The sequence below is a fragment of the Mobula hypostoma genome, chromosome 9 (assembly GCF_963921235.1).
Source record: "Mobula hypostoma chromosome 9, sMobHyp1.1, whole genome shotgun sequence".
NCBI classification, from domain to species: Eukaryota; Metazoa; Chordata; class Chondrichthyes; order Myliobatiformes; family Myliobatidae; genus Mobula; species Mobula hypostoma.
Genome location: NC_086105.1, coordinates 109,413,270 through 109,432,644, shown reverse-complemented (window position 1 = coordinate 109,432,644; position 19,375 = coordinate 109,413,270). Strand labels below are relative to the sequence as shown.

The following is a 19,375-nucleotide window of genomic DNA, read 5'->3' as shown; positions in this document are numbered from 1 at the left end:
TTGACTAATAATAGCATGTTCTGTTTTTATTTTGGATTTCCAGCTTTTTTCTTTTGTTGGCTACACAAAGATCAAAGAGTCTTTATAGCGCTGAAATATTCATGACTTTACTTAACATCTAGATTTGCAAGAAAAGTAAACAAGTTTCCTTTCGTTTTGGAATTAGCACAAATTGTGGAGCAGGACTGAGTGCGATGCTGCTTTAGGCTCCTTGCCAAAGGTGTTGAATTTACCCTCTGAATCATTAGGCAAATTCATCCAACATTTATATTAAAGAGAATGAGGAAAATTATTAAATATAATTTCATCAATTTAAATGGGACAAATGTGTAATTTAAAAAGAACATAAATTTGCAGGCAAAAGAAATTAACAGAAAATGAAGATTCAAAATAATTTTATTCTTTTAGATTATGTCATACATTTTGCTATTAAAGTATAACCAGAAACAATTAGTCCAAGAGTGTAGTGTGTGAAAGGAGAGCCTCAACTTTTATCAATCGCTTCCTCAAATTCAAATCTATTTCCAAATGCCCATTTTTTTAAACATTGATGTCAGAGTACAATAATCAGTACCAATTGTGAGCAGACTGATAGCTGTTTGAGATTAGGTTGCAAATGTGATCAATTATGGCCTAATCAAATGATCCTCCCTCTTATATTTATTTTCTTTCTTGTGAGAAATGAACTCAAACTTGATCACTATATCTAGGTTTAAACGGGACTATGATTCCCTGTCAAATACTGAGAATCACCCACATTTCCTTCTGTTCTATAGGTACATGTCTAACAATATTCACAGACACTAACTATATAAAGTACTATCTATGACTGTAATGCTAAAACAATATTGTTTTGGTATGTTCAGCAAAATTCAATATCACACATCTATAATTTACTTAAAATTGGAAGAAGATTGCTTTAAGTGAAAATCAAACCAAAGTGTTGCATTTTCTTGATATACTTGAAGATGTGCTGTGTGATACAAAACATATTTGAACAAACTATTAAGACTGTTTTCTAGTGCAAACACCAGAGGTAAACACGTATTTCAAATAAGTTCCAAATTCCAAGTGTTCCCAAGTTCTAATCCATATTTGTTTCAATCAGTCTTATCAAAAGGGATTTAAATGCAAGCTTTAAAAACCATTCTAAAACAGCACGTATTTTTGACAGGATAATCATGCAAGTATCTATTTTCAGGACATTCAAGAAAGTTTATCCAGAAAACTTCATGTAATGATTAACCAACAAAAAATACTGGTGTACAGAGGTCGTTGCTGCTGCTTTCCAAAAGAAACAGTATGCTTGATTGCGTGACATTTTTAGACAAACTGCTTCTTCCAGCTGATTAAATAGCCAGTACCATGCTCGTTTCATCTAACCAGAAGAGCTCCGTTGACTGCAAATGAAAAATAATAATCAATGTTTTGCACATTAACAGTCTTTCATACTAATTTTGCTCTACGGATATTTAAGGGTTCATCTAGGAATCAGAAATTTACTGCAATCAACATACTTTAGATACAAATCGAAAACTGAACTGAAATAACAATATACCAAGCAGTTTTGAACTTGTTATGAATTTACTTTTAAAGCGTCTTAACTTTCCTAATGAGATAATCTCCAAGGAATCTTTAACAGACTCTTTATCTACCCCTACTGCTCTCCGCAAGGATCGCTCTCTCTATGATTCTCTTGTCCATTCATCTCTCCCCCTAATCTCCCTCCTGGTATTTACCCCTGGAAGTGGCAGAAGTGCTACACCTGTCCATTCACCTCCTCCCTCACCTCCATTCAGGGTCCCAAATACTCCTTCCGAGTGAAGCAACACCTCAGCTATGAATCGGTCGGGGTCATATTCCATCTCATATTCCAAAGTATCCCTCAGCCTGAAGGCACGAATGTCGATTTCTCCAACTTCTGGCAAAAACTTTTTTTCCTCTACCCTCCTTCAATTCTCGCCTGCCTATCACCTCCTTGGTGCCCTCTTCCTTCCCTTTATCCCATGGTCCATTCTCCTCTGCTATCAGATTCCTCCTTCTCCACCGCTTTGCCTTTTCCACTTATCACCTCCCAGCCTCTTACTTCATCCCCCCCTCCCCAACGCATCTGACTTCACCTATCACCTTCTAGTTCGTCCTCCTTCCCCTCCCCCACTCCACCTTTTACTCTGGCACTTCCCCCTTCTTTTCCACTCCTGACGAAGGGCCTTGGCCCAAAACGTTGATGATTTATTCATGTCCATAGATGCTGCTGAGTTCCTCCGGCATGTTGTGTGTGTTAACGTTCTGAAGTTCCATCATAATCACAGTTTCAAAGCTGCATGGCCAGACATGTTCAGTTTCCTAAAAAAATCAGTCCCAAAGTGCAGGTCTGTGCTCCAAAATTGGCTCTTTTTGGACCACTCTGGATTTCAATTGTTTTTATAGCAATTGTGCCAAAACTGAGGGAATTACTCTGTAGTTTAAATAATATCTGTAATACCTATTCTTATTTTTTTTACCATAAAAGCACATCATTGGCTTTTAAGTCCAAACACTATAATTGATTTTGTTTGTAAATATAGCCAACATAAAATCAAATTTGATCTGAACTTCAACATCAGTACAATCATTTTATTAAAAACATTGAGTACATTAGTCTTAAAAGCATATCACATATCATATTTGTTGCTCAACAACTTTGAACCCAGAAAATCTAAATTCTATACCTGCGAGTCTCATACCTTAAAAATATGAAATATAATGGTTTTTAATAACAAAGTTATTCACAATATTTCAGTTTCTATCTTAAATCCTTTAAAATCACGATATTGTATATTACTTTCTATAAACTGTTTAAAAAGTCAATTCCTTTTACTTCCTGGTCTATATGTCAGAATTCTTCAAGGTAACTGGTTGACTGATCTGTGAGTTGGAGCAGAAAGGAGAACCAGGCAAGAAGAGAAGGAGCACAGGGGAAAGAACCCGCTGACTGTAACAGAAGCATGGAAAATATAGCTGAGTGAGTGGAGCATGGAAATCCATTTCTGAGTAGCTAAAAACATGGTGTTCAAGAAACAACCATTAGTAATTCACTTCAAACTCAGCAGCATGGAAAATAGTAGACTGGACCAGAATAGAATTGCTCTGTTACTAAAGCTATTGAGCAAGTCAGATCACAAACCACTAGAATTTCAGAACAATCAGGTACTTGATCATTGGAATTTTACTGTACACTTCAGAAGGAGCTGGACAGGGAATGTTCAAAAACAGGGGAATTTCATACCAGAACCTACCAAATCTTCATGGGCATATTTATTAAAGGCATAAGAGAAGTTGGTTTCCATTCGCCAAGTAATCAAATCTATTACTGAGAACTAATTCATTCTGAACTGAAATACTTGTCCAATTCAGGGCACTATATTTAGAACTTGAAAATCTTCAAGAAGATGCTGAAAAGTGTCACCAGAATGGTCCAAGAGATGAGGAACCTAACTTACATGAATGGTTTAGAAAAGGGTACATTTGTCCTCGTACAGCTCAAAAGCTGTAGAAGGTAATTTGATAGAAGCATTCAAAAATCATAAAAGGTCAGGACAAGGTGAATAAATTGAGGTAGTCTACAATGATGAAGGGAAAGTTATTAAATGGATTTTCAAAAAAATGTTTGAAAACAATTCTATATACAAGATGCTAGCAAAATTAAAATCTATGAATGGAGACAGGAGCAGCAGAGATCGGAAATTAGCTTTCCAAGTCTGAAGAACGTGTTCCCTGGCATTGGACTTATTTTTCAAAACAGTTAGAGATTGATGACATAGGAAAGGTTGTATAGAGTACATTTTCCAAAAGTGCAATTGACAAAACTTGAAAACCTAGTTTACAGCTTGGAAGATAGAAACAGGCTACTAAAATAGGAATAGTTTGGCAGAATGGGCAGATACAGTGCCTTGAAAAAGTATTTAGCACTCACAAATATTTCCACATTTTACTGCCTTATTTTCTAATTTTTTTTTACTAATTTTTTATTGCAACACCAACAAATTACATTCAATGCAACCAATTGCCAATTACATTTTGACTGTTTAACCCATCCCCCCCCAACCTTCATCACCATCCCCCCCACCCCTCTTTCCCTCCATCCCTCTCCCCTCCACCAACCAACTGAATAGTAGTGCACACACAAAGCATTCCTATTTTAACAAGAGATCTTTTAAGTTAGATATCCACATTTTCTAAATTTAAAATATATTGAAGTAGGATTTTTCGAACAAATCTACAAATCATTGTGTATCATGTCAAATCAAAAGAAAAATTCTAAAACCTGTCAACAATTAACTAAATTAAAAACTAAAATTTGATGCTGAAAACATATTCATCCCCTTTGCAAGTACTACACTAACTTTGTAATTACTGTGCTATCTTTCCTCAAGTGCAGTACCGTATATTACCTTACCAACTCACCCAATTTGTTGATATAGAAAACCAGAGGATCTCTGTCAGGTCTGAAGTATGGTAGATTTTCAACAGACCAAACCAAAATGAAGACAAAAGAGCATTCAAAGCAAATCAAGGAAGCAATAATAGAGAAGCACAAATCTGGGGAAGGGTTCAAGACCATCTCAAAAGCATTGAGCACATCTCAGAGCTGTGTGTTCCATTGTGAGAAAGTGGAAAAAAATATGAAACCGCAGCTACTTTTATACCCAGAGATAAGAGATTTTAAAAATCCATTCAAATCTATAGATAATAATAAACCAATTAAAAAATACCTATTCAATACTGCAGTAAAAATTAACCAATGAGAAAACAGATTCACTTAATGAAGTATAAAGAAGCTTCTAAAATTATGCTTTATATAGCTACTACAGGCATATTAACCTGTTATGCATATAACAGCTACTAAAAAAAAAACAAGCAGATAATTAATTGTTAAATTGCAAAAAAAGACAATTAAACAGTTGGATCCAACAACCCCACGGTCCCCTTGTTCCTTCACACTGCTAAGAATCCTGCCATTAACCTTGAAGTGATACACTTTGGAAGTTTGTATCACTTCACATTTCTCTGGATTGAACTCTTTCCACAATTTCTTAGCCCAGCTCTGCATCCTATCAATGTCCTGTTACTTATGATAACCTTCTACACTATTCACACCACCACTGACCTTCATGTCATCTGCAAACTTATTAATCTACCCTTCTTCTTACTCAGCTAAATCACTTATTTAAAAAAAATCACAAAGGGGAGGGGTCCCAGAACAGGAATACCACAAGTTATAGACCTTCAGGCAAAATAAACAGCATCTACTACCACCCTCTGCCTTCTGTGGGCAAGCCAATTCCGAATTCATGAAGCCAACTTTCCCTGAATCCCACGCCTCATGACTTTCTGAATGAGCCATGGGGAACCATGTTGAATGCCTTACTAAAATCCATAACCACATCCACTGCCCTACATTTATCAAGTTGGTCACTTCAAAAAAGTCAGTCAGGCTTGTGTGATACAACCTACCCCTCACAAAGCCATGTTGACTATCCCTAATCAGATATGGTTCTCCAAATATTTGTTAATCTTGTCTCCAAGAATCCTCTCCAGTAGTTTGCCCACCACTAATGCAAGTCGCACATGTCTATATTTCCCAGCATTATCCCCATTTCCTTTCTTGAACAAAGAAATCATATTTGCCATTCTCCAATCTTTTATACTACACCTATGGTTAGTAAGGATACAAAGATCATTGCCAACAGTGCAACAATCTCTTCACTTGCTTGCCATAGTAACTTAGGCTATATCCCTTTCAGTCCTGAGACTTAACTATATTAATGTTTTTTTAAAAGTTCTAAAACATCCTCTTTCTTAACCCTGACATATTCTAGCACACTATCCTGTTCTACACTGACCTCACATTTGTCAAGTTTCCCTCATTGATGAATACTGAAGCCAGCTATTCATGAAAGACTTCTACGTTTGTAATATCTCCCCCAATTCTAGGCACGTTTCCACCTTTACCCCGATTGGTCCTACCCTCACTCAAGCCATCCTCTTGTTCTTCATGCACATTTAGAATGCCTTGGGGTTTTCCTTAATCCTACTCACTAAAACCTAATGTCTCATTCTAGCTCTCCTGACTCCTTTCCTGACTGCCTTATAACTCTCAAGACCCCCATCTGATCTTTGTTTTCTAAAACTTAAGTGTGCTTCCTTCCTCCTCCTGACTAAATGTTCCATTTCTCTTATCCATCAAACTTCCACATTTCCGTTGTACATTTCCCTGAGAACATCTATTCCCAATTTAGATTTCCAAACTCCTGCCTATTAGCATCAGTATTTACCCTTGCCCAATTAAATAATTCTTCCTAGCCAAGGCTTTGCTAAAGGTCAGGGAGTTGTGGTTGCTGTCTCCGAAATGCTCATCCAGCAAGAGATCTGTTATCTGACCTGCTTCATTGCCTAGTACTAGATCCAATATGGCATCTCCTCTAGCTGGCCTGTCCACATATTGTGTTAGAAATCCTTCCTGGTCACACCTAACAGATTCTGTCCCATCTAAACCTCTTGCAGAACTTGTTAACTGTCCTAACACAATATGTGAAGTTCTTTTATAGAAGGTGTTTATAGATAATAGAATATTTGTACAGACAATGCCACTACTGCTCCTTAATACTTCATTTGAAAATTCTGAACCTTGGCCTTGCACAAATTCAAAAGTTATGCCATTTTGAACATGTCCTTGAATTAATAAAATGTTCCAAGTTGAGATTTTTTTAAAAAGAACACTAGACAACAGGGTGACACGTTGGGGCACCCTTTGAGAGAAGGGTAGTGCAGTCTGATGTGACCAGAATGAACATTAAATTTTCCTGAATGCTATTTGTATTGCTTTGCTTTGGAAACTGATGTAGAAAACCTCAGTTTATCAAAGAAGAACGACGTGTAGCAAAGCAAATACAGCTCCTCCTCGTTTAACGAAGGACACTTTTGATGGCATCATTTCTGGTTTATCTGCCACCCTTGTGCTCTCATTGTCATTCTGGAAATGTGCAGCCCTTTCATCCCCTGTCTCTTCCTCTCTTCTGCTGTTTGTTGTTTGTCTCTGATCCTGGAGACATGCATGACTCTCCTCCTCTGTCTCTTCTTCTCTCATCTTTTTTTTGTCCTGACTCTTTGATCCTGGAGTCGTGCGGCCCTGGCCTCATCCGATTCTTATTCTCTCCTTCTCCTTGCCGCTTCCCGACAACGTTTGGCGTCATCTCTTGCCCATAATGTCCCCTTTCCCTTTCCACGTGGCGTAATTAGGCTAACCACTTTTTTTTACCCTAATGCTGGAGAGAAGATAAGAAACAGTAACACCAAAGGATGCTGATTATTCTTGATGATGTGGTTGGTGCTCTCCTGAATGGACGTGATATAGTCACCGCTGTCCTTTGACTACAGCAAAGGGTTTTATGGGTGTCTCGAAGTACGTCATTACAATAAGATTTAGTTAACTCTTATTGATGGGTGGCAGTTAGACCTGTCCCAATCCTGCACATGTTGATGCTGATTAGCAGAATGTAACCCCTCGAAATGGAGCTGCCCTGCCCTTTTGCTCCAGTAGGTGTCACTGCTGAGGCTGGCAGTGCGCATGCGTCGGGCTGTCGCGTCCCAATTTCCACGATGGCCGATCGGGTCTCAGGTGAAAGCCAGCCTGTTGATTTTTGGCAAATGAGCAATTTTATACGAATATATAACCCTGAACTATGCCAGCACTCTGTAAGTTAGCGCATTTTAATTCGATTTACCCAAAAAAAAGTGCCACTGTAATGCACCATTTGTGCTAATTGGAGGTCACGAACAGACAGACAGACAGAAGAGCATGACAGTTTTAGTAGTATACTATATTCCAAAAGCAAAAAGCACACATCCCATTTCTTAGAAAAATTTCAAAGATTCATTCCACACTGGGCAAAAAATGTTATCTTATTCCGAAAATGATGAACATTTATTATGAGACTCACAACTCCCCAATCACCCCTTCCTATACCTGAATGACACCCTGATCCCTGGGTCCAATACAACCAAGTTAAACAAAGACCATTTCAACTCTCTCTCAACTAGCTCATTACCACTACGTCTCCACCCCCACTCAGCTAAATGCTTTTCTTTATTTGCACCAAAATGGTATAACACATAAAAGCAATGCTGATAGACAATTCAATAAAATACAACACTTTGCATTTTATGTGTTGATGAATTTTGTTGCAATAAGCCCACAACCTTGTCGCCTTTGACACCAATAGATTCCTGGCCAAGAAGTTCAGATTCACTGGGACAAGAGTTTGATTAAGTACATTAATTTCTTGTTTATATTATTTCTTCTTAACGTAAATATGAGAAAAACTACCCAGGTGGACTTGGATTGAAATTTATAAAACCTAATTTGAAATAGATATGTAAAATAAATAAGGAGAGAAAAATCAAAAACACATTTACTGTATGAGATGTCATTTTGTTTAGAATATATACAAAGTTCTTGTAAGCCAAATAACCACAATGCACATACCTCTCAGGGACAAATTTCAACGAGCTGCTGAATATTCAGAAACGTGACTGGCCCCGTTTGGGTCCGTCATTAAGGAATTCATGACCAAGACCATTCCCACACTTTCCACAAGAAACCTGAAATTACACATTATAATAACAATCTATTCAAGCATCTTCGCAAAGTGCACCGAATCATTTCATAGACTTACAAGAAGATAGTGGGTTCACCTGAAATGATGGATTTTATTTCATTGCTACTAAGCACAACAGTTCATTGATCCATATATTTTAGTGAATTCCACAATAGTAGAAAACTTATTTCCATTCATTATTAAAAATGTACATTTCTAAATTACAAGTTCTCTTTATGCTTGCATAATCTTCTTCCCATTTTTGAAAATAATAGACAATGTCCAAGCCCGATTAGAAACACAGGTGATCATATTTCTCATGTTGTGTTTAATGGTAAACTCAACTGGTTTATGTTATTTATTTGTTATTAAAATTGACAAAGTTAGTCGAGTTAAGTCAGTCTGCAGAATATTACACCACTGCACTGAGTATTGGAATTGGTTTATTATAATAAATGTCAATGGTAGGATGCCACGGAAATTTAGATCACATTGGATCCAGGCAGAACTAGCTAATTGAATACAGAATTGGTAATGGTAGAAGGCTGTTTTTTCAGACTGGAGGTCTATAACTAGTGGTGTTCCCCAGAGTGTGGTAGTAGGCCCACTGTAGGCTATTTGTCATCTATATCAAATATATGAATGAGAATGTACAAGGCATGGTTAATAAGTTTGCAGATGACACCAAAATAGGTGGTAAGATAAACAGAGAAGATGGTCATCAAGATTTTGATCAGCTATGTAAAGGGGTTGAGGACAGGCAAATGGAGTTTAATTCAAATAATTGCACGGTGTGGTATTTTGGGAAGACAAATGAGAGCAGGAGTTTCACAGTGAATGGTAGGGAACTGGGGGGTGCTGTAGAACAGAGAAACCTTGGGGTATCAGGCCATAAAGTGTCATTACAAGTAGACAGGGTGGTGACAGGCACACTAGACTTTGACAGTTAAGACACTGGGTATAGAAAAGAAACAAATCTAATTGTGGTTAGAGACGAAATCAGCTCTGGCAGGGTTTGTAGGCTATTACTTCCTACAAAGCAAAACCTAACATCAGGAATGGCTGTGATGCTTCACTCCCAGATGAGCATCAACACCTTTTATGCAGCACGCTTTAAAGGGAGAATAAAACTACACCTGTGTGAATCCCGGCAGCATCTGGTGACCCTGTGATCTCTGCCTCAGAGACCAACAACAGAACATCCGATACACACAAACACACACACCTACCTTATTATAACACTCACAGTTTTTTAAATTATGTATTGCAATGTAGTGCTGTCGCAAAACAAATTCCCATCTTATGCCAGTGATATTAAAACAGAATCTGATGTTGGGATATTACGTTGCATTGTGCAAGATGTTGGTGGGGCTGTATTTCGAACATCATGCTCAGTTTTAGTCACCCTGCTACAGAAAAGATGCCATTAAGTTGGATAAAGTGCACAGGATATTTATGTGGATATTGTCAGGACAAGAGGGACTGAGATATGGAGAGAGATTAAGCAGTGACTTTTTCACTGGAGCATGGGAGAATGACGGGTGACCGTACAAGGTGTATAACATTATGAGGAGCATAGATAGGGCCAATGTGCACAGTCTTTTTACCAGGGCTTGGGAATCAAGAACTAGAAGACATGGATTTAAGGTGAGAGGGGAGAGACTGATATTGAACCCAAAAGGCAACTTTCACCCAGAAAATGGTCAGTATCTGGAACAGGCTGTCACAGGAAGTGGTTGATGCAGTTACATTAACAACATTTAAAAGGTACTTGTACAGATATATAAATAGGAAATGGTTAGCGGGATGTGTGCCAAGTATGAACATACAAGACTAGCGAAGATGGGAATCTTGGTTGGCATGACCAGTTAGGCGAAGGGCCTGTTTCTGTGCTGTATGACAACATAGTGAACTGAACAAGATGCCCATTTAAAAAGATTATTTTAAGAGTGCTGTGGAGCAACAGTGCACTGCCCATGCATTATTGCCAAAGTAATGTAAAATATTAACAGATACGCATAAAATTATTCCAAATTATCCACTTAATGTCACACTGATATTCTACCTTAAGCGCATTATGGCCATCCTTTCTTTTGGACACGCTGTCTGGATGAATGGTTTCGGTAAAAGCAGGCCATGGCGAGGAATGCTCATATTTGGCTTGGCTTGAAAACAATTCATGCCCACACTTTGAACAGACGTATATACCTGATTGAGATAAAATAAACGTTGAAAGAAGCTATCACTCACCAAACTATAAATAAGCAACGAACACACCACAGTGCATTTAATTTTTTTTAAATTGCAGTGGTTCCCATGAACTCAGAATTTTCCAAAACCTTTTGCTCAGAACTGGATTGAAGAGTCACATTTTTTGCATTTATTTCATTCCATTTCTATCAATAATAATAAATCCTAAAATAAATTAATGGATTTATTGGAAATTCTTTAATTTCCTTGCTGGGCTCCCTGAACATACAACATGCCAACACAGAGAGGAACTTGGACATCAAGAGTGGCTTCCACTGCAATCCAAAGCTGATATTCATTATTGCTACTGGTCCCCCTCAGGTTCAGGTGTAACCCATCCCTTTTATACAGGTTGTACCTTCCCCAAAAGAGATCCACTGATCTACAAATTGGAAGCCCAGCAACAGTTCTTCAGTCACGCAGTCACCTGCCAAATCAGTCTATTCTTAATCTCAATGGCATGTGGCACAGGTAGCAATCCAGAGATTACTACCCTGGTGGTCCTGATTTTCAGCTTTCTACCTAGCTCCCTAAAATCTCTATTCAGGACCTCAGCTTTTCCAACCATGTCACTCGTGCCAATATGTATTAAGACTTCTGGCTGCTCACCCTCTGCCCTTAGAATGCTGTGCACCTGATCCGAGACCTCCCTGACCCTGGCACCTGGGAGGCAACATACCATTTTGGTGTCTCTACTGCGTCCACAGAATCTCATTTCTATTCTTCTGACTATGGAATCTCCCATCACTACTGCAGTCTTCTTTACCTCTCTTCTCTTCTGATCCACAGCACCAGACTCAGTGCCAGAGACCCAGTCACTGTGGCTTCCCCCTGTTAAGTTACCCCCCTCAAGTATCTAAAGTGGTATACTTATTATTGAGCGGAATGGTCAGAGGTACTCTGCACTGGCTGTGCATTTCCCTTACTTCTTCTGACAGTCACCCAGTTAATTACCGGTCTTCTGCACCCTGTAGCTCCTGTCTATCATCTCCTCATTCTCCCGTACGAATAGTTTGCGTGCCTCTATGGTACAGAGCAGTGTGACAGCACTCCGGTGGGGGTATACTGTCTTGGGGCAGGTTTGTTTCCCATGTTAATTGGTAGACACTGGGTGTGCAGTTCCCATGATCACCCTTGGATCCTCACGGGCTGGTCTGGATGCTGCTACCTGGCATGTGTTGTGCCGTACGTACATCACATTGGCCGTCTTGCTGACCACTTGACCCACGGCAAGACAGCAGAGGCTGATCAGTTCTGCATGATAGCGTTTCCCCCATGTGCTAAAGCCCAGTTATTAAGGGAGGTCATCCTGATGGCTCAGCCACGGAAGTGTTAGCCATCGAGACTGCGCTGACACTGCTTTTGACCAAGATGGTAGCCATGAGGACGAATGACCCTGCAGAACAGAATGGCATTGGACTATATCCTGGCAAAGGACGGAGTTGTTGGCACCATAATGGGGAAGGGGTACTGTATGTACTCTCCTGATGAGTCAGAAAATATAACAGATATGGCTGACCATATCCAATAGTCAGTAGATAAGATACTTAATGTGGGATATCAGTTCCATAATTATTATTTCCCAGGGAGGGAGTTGGGGGCCCTCTGGAGCACTAGGAGGCTGGCAGTCTACTGGAGCGCATTGGAATATTACTATAGACATTCTGCTTTAATACCTAGTCGTTTTGCAGTTGACTTTTAGTATGATGGGGCAGGAGTTGTATAAAAGCCTGTGGACTGGACATAAGGGGATTGCAGTAGTGGAGGGTTAATCTTTGTATCTGTGGCCTTGAGCGTACATGAGTGGGACTGTGAGAATGCAATACGACTATAGGAATACAACGTGAGAACAGGAAAGTCGGTTGAACACAGGGTGGGACTCCTGAATAACTGTGACGTGAATATTGCCTGATGGCACTCACGTCTACTGAGATGAAGAGTTTTGAGAGGCCGGTCATGGCGTGCATCAACTCCTGCCTAAGCAAGGACCGGGATTTCCTGCAATTTGTCTATCAGCACAATAGATCTACAGCAGATGCAATCTCACTGGCTCTCCACTCCACCTTGGATCATCAGGACAAGAGTAATACCTACATCAGCCATTATTACAGCTCAGCACTCAACGCATTCATACCTTCACTTCAAATCAACAAGCTCCAAAACCTGGGCCCCTCTCCCTCCCTCTGTAACTGAATCCTTGATTTCCTCACCAGGTAACCACATGAAGTTCAAGTTTAATTGTCACTCAACTATACATGAATACCCATGAATATAGCCAAAGAAAACAATGCTACTCCACGGCCAAGGTGCAAAACACAGTACCAATTGTCATGCACAGCACAAGGCACACATAGCACATATAAGCTGGCAGTAAAATATAGTCACACAAGAAAATATATAGTCCAAGTCCCAGGGTCCATGAGTGTAGCAGTCATCTGCAATCGAACACAATACAGCTTCTCTTCTACCGAGTGAACACTGGGGTCAGCACCCACAGCATGGATACCACACCTGACTGCCTCCAGCATTACAGTGGAGTGCACGACTCCGGCACCACCCCCGGGCAGCTACAAACAGGCAATACTGCAGCTGGAGGACTAGTCCTTGCTACAACCGAGGCCACACAGCTCCCCCACCATTCACCAATAAACCAATGAACTGGGCTTGCAGCACCCCACACCACCAATGTCCAACAGGGTCTTGCAATCACATGAAAAGCAACTAAGACGATCACTCGCTGTTAGTGCGAAGGCTGTGTGCGGTCCTTCTCTGATGCAGACAACAGCATGTTCCGCTCCTAGTCCAAACTCCTTCAGTTTTGCCACCAACGAGCCACTCACTGATGGGGTACACCTGCAATACTTTAAGTTCTTAATGTTTAGCAGGGTTTTGGAATCATAAAGTATGCTTACAAAAGACAAAACACCAGGAATTCTGCAGATGTTGGAAATTCAAGCAACACACATCAAAGTTGCTGGTGAACGCAGCAGGCCAGGCAGTATCTGTAGGAAGAGGAAGAGGTACAGTCGGCGTTTCAGGCCAAGACCCTTCGTCAGGACTAACTGAAAGAAGAGCTAGTAAGAGATTTGAAAGGGGGAGGGGGAGATCCAAAATGATAGGAGAAGACAGGAGGGGGAGGGATGGAGCCAAGAGCTGGACAGGTGATTGGCAAAAGGGATATGAGAGGATCATGGGACAGGAGGTCCTAGGAGATGAAAAGGGGGAGGGGGGAAAAAAGCCCAGAGGATGGGCAAGGGGTATAGTGTACTTCTTTCAGTTAGTCCTGACAAAGGGTCTCGGCCCCAAACGTCGACTGTACCTCTTCCTAGAGATGCTGCTTAGCCTGCTGCGTTCACCAGCAACTTTTATGTGTTGCTTACAAAAGACTAACACCTTTGGTTGACCAAGTAAAAGCTTCTGCATCCAATCTTGCAGATTGGAAATAACATTTTCTCCTTGCTGACAATGAACACTGGCGCACCTTAAAGATGTGTGTTTAACCCACTACTCTATCATCATCATCCTCCTCCTCCTCCTCCTCCTTCTTCTTCTTCCCCCTCCTCTCTCTCTCTCTCTCCCCCCCCCCCACATACGATTGTGTGGCTAGGAACAGCTCAAACATCATCTATAAATTCTCCGATGACACAACTATAGTTGGCAGAATTTCAGATGGTGTCGAAATAACAATCTTGCACTCAGCGTAAGTAAGACCAAGGAATTGACTGTGGATTTCAGGAAGGGAAGTTGAGGGAACACACACCAGTCCTCAAGGGATCAGCAGTGGAAAGGATGAGCAGTTTCAAGTTTCTGGGTGTCAATAACTCTTAAGATCTATCCTGGGTCCAACATATTGATCCAATTACAGAGAATGCATGACAGTAGCTCTATTTCATTAGGAATGTGAGAAGACTTGGTATGCTCAAGAAGACAACATCTATCATCAGAAATCCCCACCATCCAGGCCACACCATTTTATTGCAGCTACCATAGGACAAATCGTACAGAAATGTGAGCCCGTCTGCCAATTACTACATTAGAAACACAAGAGATTCAGCAGATGCTGGAAATCTTGAGTAACGCACACAAAATGCTGCAGGAACTAAGCAATTCAGGCAGTATCTATGGAGGGGAATAAACAGTTGATGTTTTAGACCAAAATTCTTAATCAGGACTGGGACAAGTTAGAAAAAAAGGTGGGGGAAAGGAAATACCACCTCAGAATCACACAATTGTGACCACTTTGCACTATAAACAAGAGAAAATCTGCTGGAAATCCAAGCATCTTTGCATTATAATGTTTTTTTTTAATTCTAATTGTGCTCTTTCTTGTACAATTTTGTATAGTCTATATTAGACAACCCTAATAGGCAGACCACGGGCCAGGTCCAGACTGCGAGAACCAACGTCTGGACTGCGCCAACCCATTGGCACTGGCGTGAACGCACCTGTCATAACAGGTAAATAAAGCACGCGCTGCTCTAATTTATTTTAACCTCATCCCACACCGTACATTTGACCTACGCCTCCTTACAGCATGTGACCTACTGTGCACACTCTACGGTCCTCGACTAGACAGCAGCACGCACCAGCTACCCGCCTGTCAGCTAAGAAGCGAATCTGTCATCTAAAAGCAAATTTGTCATCTAAGTGAATTGTTACCAGTGGTAAGTCACGGACCCGAAACCAAGCACATTGCCTGTACAAAAAAGCACAGTCGACCAGGAAAACTGTCAGTTCAAATCTGACTGGTCTGATCAGTTTTGTTTTATTTTACCGGACCATGCCAATGCTAAACCGACATGCTTAATATGCATGCAGTTCGTAGCTGTCTACAAATCAGAAAATCAGAAAAGCCGCACTTCAACACTATGCATGCTGCCAGTTTAATACCAAATACCCTGCAAAATTAGATTAACGCAAACAAAAAATTGCAAATACGATAACATCTACTATCTGTAAGTCAACATCTGCACAAAAGAACACAACAGCTGCATCACTGCATGTGTCATGGAATCTTGCCAAAGCAAAGAAGCCATTCACTGATGCCGAGTTGATTAAAACGTGTGCAATTGATATGGTTGGCCAAGTTTTAAGCCATGATGAGAAAACCAAGAAAATGGTTGTGGAGCTATTAAAGACGGTGCCACTGTCAGCTAACACAGCAACAAGAAGAGTAGAAGTTTTAGCGGAGGAGTGTTTTTCCAATCTACTCACTGATTTGGAGAAAGCAGAAGCCATATCACTAGCCATAGACTGGTCCTGTGACCAAACCAATATGGAAGAGCTATCTGTGTTCGCAAGATTTTTTGATGGGAAGACTTTTCCGGAAGAGCTACTTTGCTTGCTTCCTCTGCCTAGGTGCACAAGTGGGGAAATAATTTTTCACGAATTGACACAGTTCTTTGAGAAGAATGGCTTGAATGTGAGGAAAATTGTGTCCGTTGTCACCGATGGGGCTCCGTCGATGGTGGGGCAACGCAAGGGCTTGGTAAGTAGGTTTACTGCTGTTAACCCAGCACTCTTGACATTTCATTGCATTATTCACAAATCAGTGTTGTGCGCTAAACTGTGTGGGGAAATGAAAGAGGCGATGGATACTGTGATGAGACTGGTAAATTTCGTTCGTGAGAGTTCTAGTCTGCAACATCGCCTTTTCAGAGCATTGTTGGAGGAAATGTCAGCAGAACACAAAGATCTTTTGCTGCATAATGATGTTCATTGGCTGAGCAAAGGCCGTGTGTTGGAGAGGGTGTGCGACCTGCACGATGAGCTTGTGTCATTTTTATCCAGCCTGCAGAGCCAAAAAGCCCAAGGATTTAAGAGGTTTTTAAAGTGACAACAAGGTGATGGCACATGTTCTTTTTTTGCGTGACATCATGTCTCATCTAAATCAACTTAATCTGCAATTACAAGGCCACAACCACACTGTTGCAGACATGTACGAGGCGATTGAAGCTTTCCGGTCAAAGCTGAACCTTTTGGAGAGAGACATTCACGGGAGAAAGTTGCACTTTCCACGCCTGCGGGAGCATTGCGAGAACAACGAAATGTGGGAGGATCCAGTGATGAAGGATTTCGTGACGATCCTGGCAGAAAACTTCAGCGAACGATTTGAAAGCGCCCCTAAACTCTCAGGTGCCATCCTCCTCTTCCTGAGACAGCCGTTCTCCATTTCGGCTGATGGCCAGTGGACTGCAGAGGCCAAAAGGCTGGTGCCTTCCATAGATGAGGCAATTCTCCAGGTGGAGGTCTTGGAAATGGGACCATCTGATTTGCTCAAAGCACAACACAAGGACATTGGAGTGAGTGTTGGATCAACGTGGTTCCCCAAGCTCAATTCAAAAACATGAGAGCTATTGCAATGCTCCTACTCACACTGTTCCCCTCCACGTACATATGTGAGTCATCGTTTTCTTCAGTGAACTCTATCAAGAACCAGGACAGAAACAGACTCTCCAATGCACATCTTCACCAGTGCCTCAGGATTGTCACAACAGAATACAGGCCCGACATCAGAAGGATTTCCTCATCCCGTCGCTGTCACTTCTCTCACTGATTGCTGAGTGAATCAATTTATTTTTGTCCATTTGTCAATCTTATTGTAGTATAATAATATTACAAAAACAACAATACTGATAATTTCATTTATGGCTACACGATTAAATGAGAGAACCAAAACAGTGGAAAAGGCAGTACTACTAAAACTGTGTGTGGAAGCGAAGTGTCCTTTGTGTGAAAGAGAAGTGGTGAAGACTACCATGATTACAGAGTGTGTGTGTGTGTGTGTATATTTTAAGTCCCAGATGAGTTCTCAATGTGACAGCTGACAGTTGTGATAGCTAGTCATAACTAAATGGTTGCTTTTGGACTTATTTTGTTTCAAGAGTGAATTTTTTTTTCTTGTGTGACCCACAACACAGGCTTTGAGAATCCCAGGCCTAAATTATTACTACTACTACTACTACTACTACTACTAATAATAATAATAATAATGGTAATAGCAGCTACAACATCTGCCCATAAAACAACTTACTGGCACAATGAAAACCCTGGACGTTTTGGCCCTTGGCTTGGCATGCTTGACATAATTTAGCCCTTGTGGAAAACTAATTGGGAAACCCTGATCTATGTTATTCATGTTTTTCTTGTGAATGTCAGGTCTCAGATGCTATCTGTCTGGGATGCTGCACCTTCAGTTTTTCCTTGCACCAGATGCATTTGAGCATATGCAAATAAACTGAACTTTGACTTCGTTTCAACACACACACAAAATGCTGGAGGAACTCAGCAGACCAGGCAGCATCTAGGGAAAAAAGTACGGCATGTTTCTGCTGAAGGGCCTTGGCCCGAAACATCGACTGTAATCTTTTCCTAGATGCTGCATGGCCGACTGAGTTCCTCCAGCATTTCGTGTGTGTTGCTCGGATTTCCAGCATCTGCGGATTTTCTCTTCTTTGGCTTCATCTCCTCCATTAGAACTTGCGCAGTTTCTTGTGTCTCACTATCCACAACTCTAACAATCCCTGTAAACTTACTAAATAGTCGACTGCATGTTTTTTACAGAAATTATAAGATCCTGACCACTGGAGACGGGCAGCCCGGGGGGGGAGGGGTTGCACAGCTGCTGACGTCATTCACTCGGTCGCAGCTGCACGTATAACTTTCAGTGGGCCCATTCCAGCCGCCATCTGCTCCCGGCCAAAACATTTTCTTATGAATAAAAAGTGCCCAAAGAGGCAATTTCGTGACGACAATACATTACGGAAGTGAAAGAGGAAAAGATTTTCTCCCCCTAGATCACGACTGCGTTTCCTTGTTTGGAAGTTTCTAGACAGTGCAGTCGGAAGTGGCTCGGTCGGCCCGTCCATTGATCGCTGAGCCGGGTACGTCGGCAGCTTTCACCCCGAAGGAATCGGGCGGCCGTCCTCCACAAGGCAAATGAAGGAAAAAACAAAACTAATGCCGACGGCGAAGTTCCGCCCTGAGGCTTTAGCGGAGCCGAAGTAAAGCACATCAGCTCCGGTGATCGCCGACCCGTCCCGAACTCACCTGGTTTAAAGTGCTCCTTGTAAACCTCCCCGCCGAAGAAAGCGCAGAAAGCCATTTAGCGCCGGTTGCAGTCGGGTCTCGGGTCTGGGGACTCGGGACACAGTCCTGTGCCGTTCAAAACCTCCGCTCCAGGCGGCTGTGTCAGTGAGCATGCGCAGTAGCCCACAGAGACAATCCCGGTGCTTGCCACTGAGACAAAAAAACACGGGGCAGCTCCGAAAACCTGCAGGGATTGCTCAGAGTGAGCGAAGCAACAAGTACATCCCAAGCAGCGGCTTAATGCAAGCTTTGTTTTGAAAACATTCGTCTTTTCAATGACAGCAAGCACCTGGCAAGAGCTCATTTAATACCTGCTGCTTTTAAAACGTGTGTCTATGCGATGACATTGACACAGGCAGATAAATCAGTTAACAGAGCCCGAAAGGAGGAAGGAAGTT

General features: G+C 41.2%; 1 protein-coding gene across 1 annotated transcript; it reads right to left on the bottom strand.

The window, feature by feature from the left end:
- Positions 1–380: 380 nt before the first annotated feature.
- LOC134351939 (methionine-R-sulfoxide reductase B1-like) lies at positions 381–19,096 on the bottom strand. Its single transcript, XM_063058877.1, has 4 exons — positions 18,939–19,096; positions 10,705–10,847; positions 8,528–8,643; positions 381–1,400 (listed from the first exon to the last, which is right to left on the bottom strand). The coding sequence occupies exons 1-4, from the start codon at positions 18,991–18,993 to the stop codon at positions 1,379–1,381; spliced, it is 336 nt and encodes a 111-aa protein (XP_062914947.1). The 5' UTR covers positions 18,994–19,096; the 3' UTR covers positions 381–1,378.
- Between the last annotated feature and the right edge of the window lie 279 nt (positions 19,097–19,375).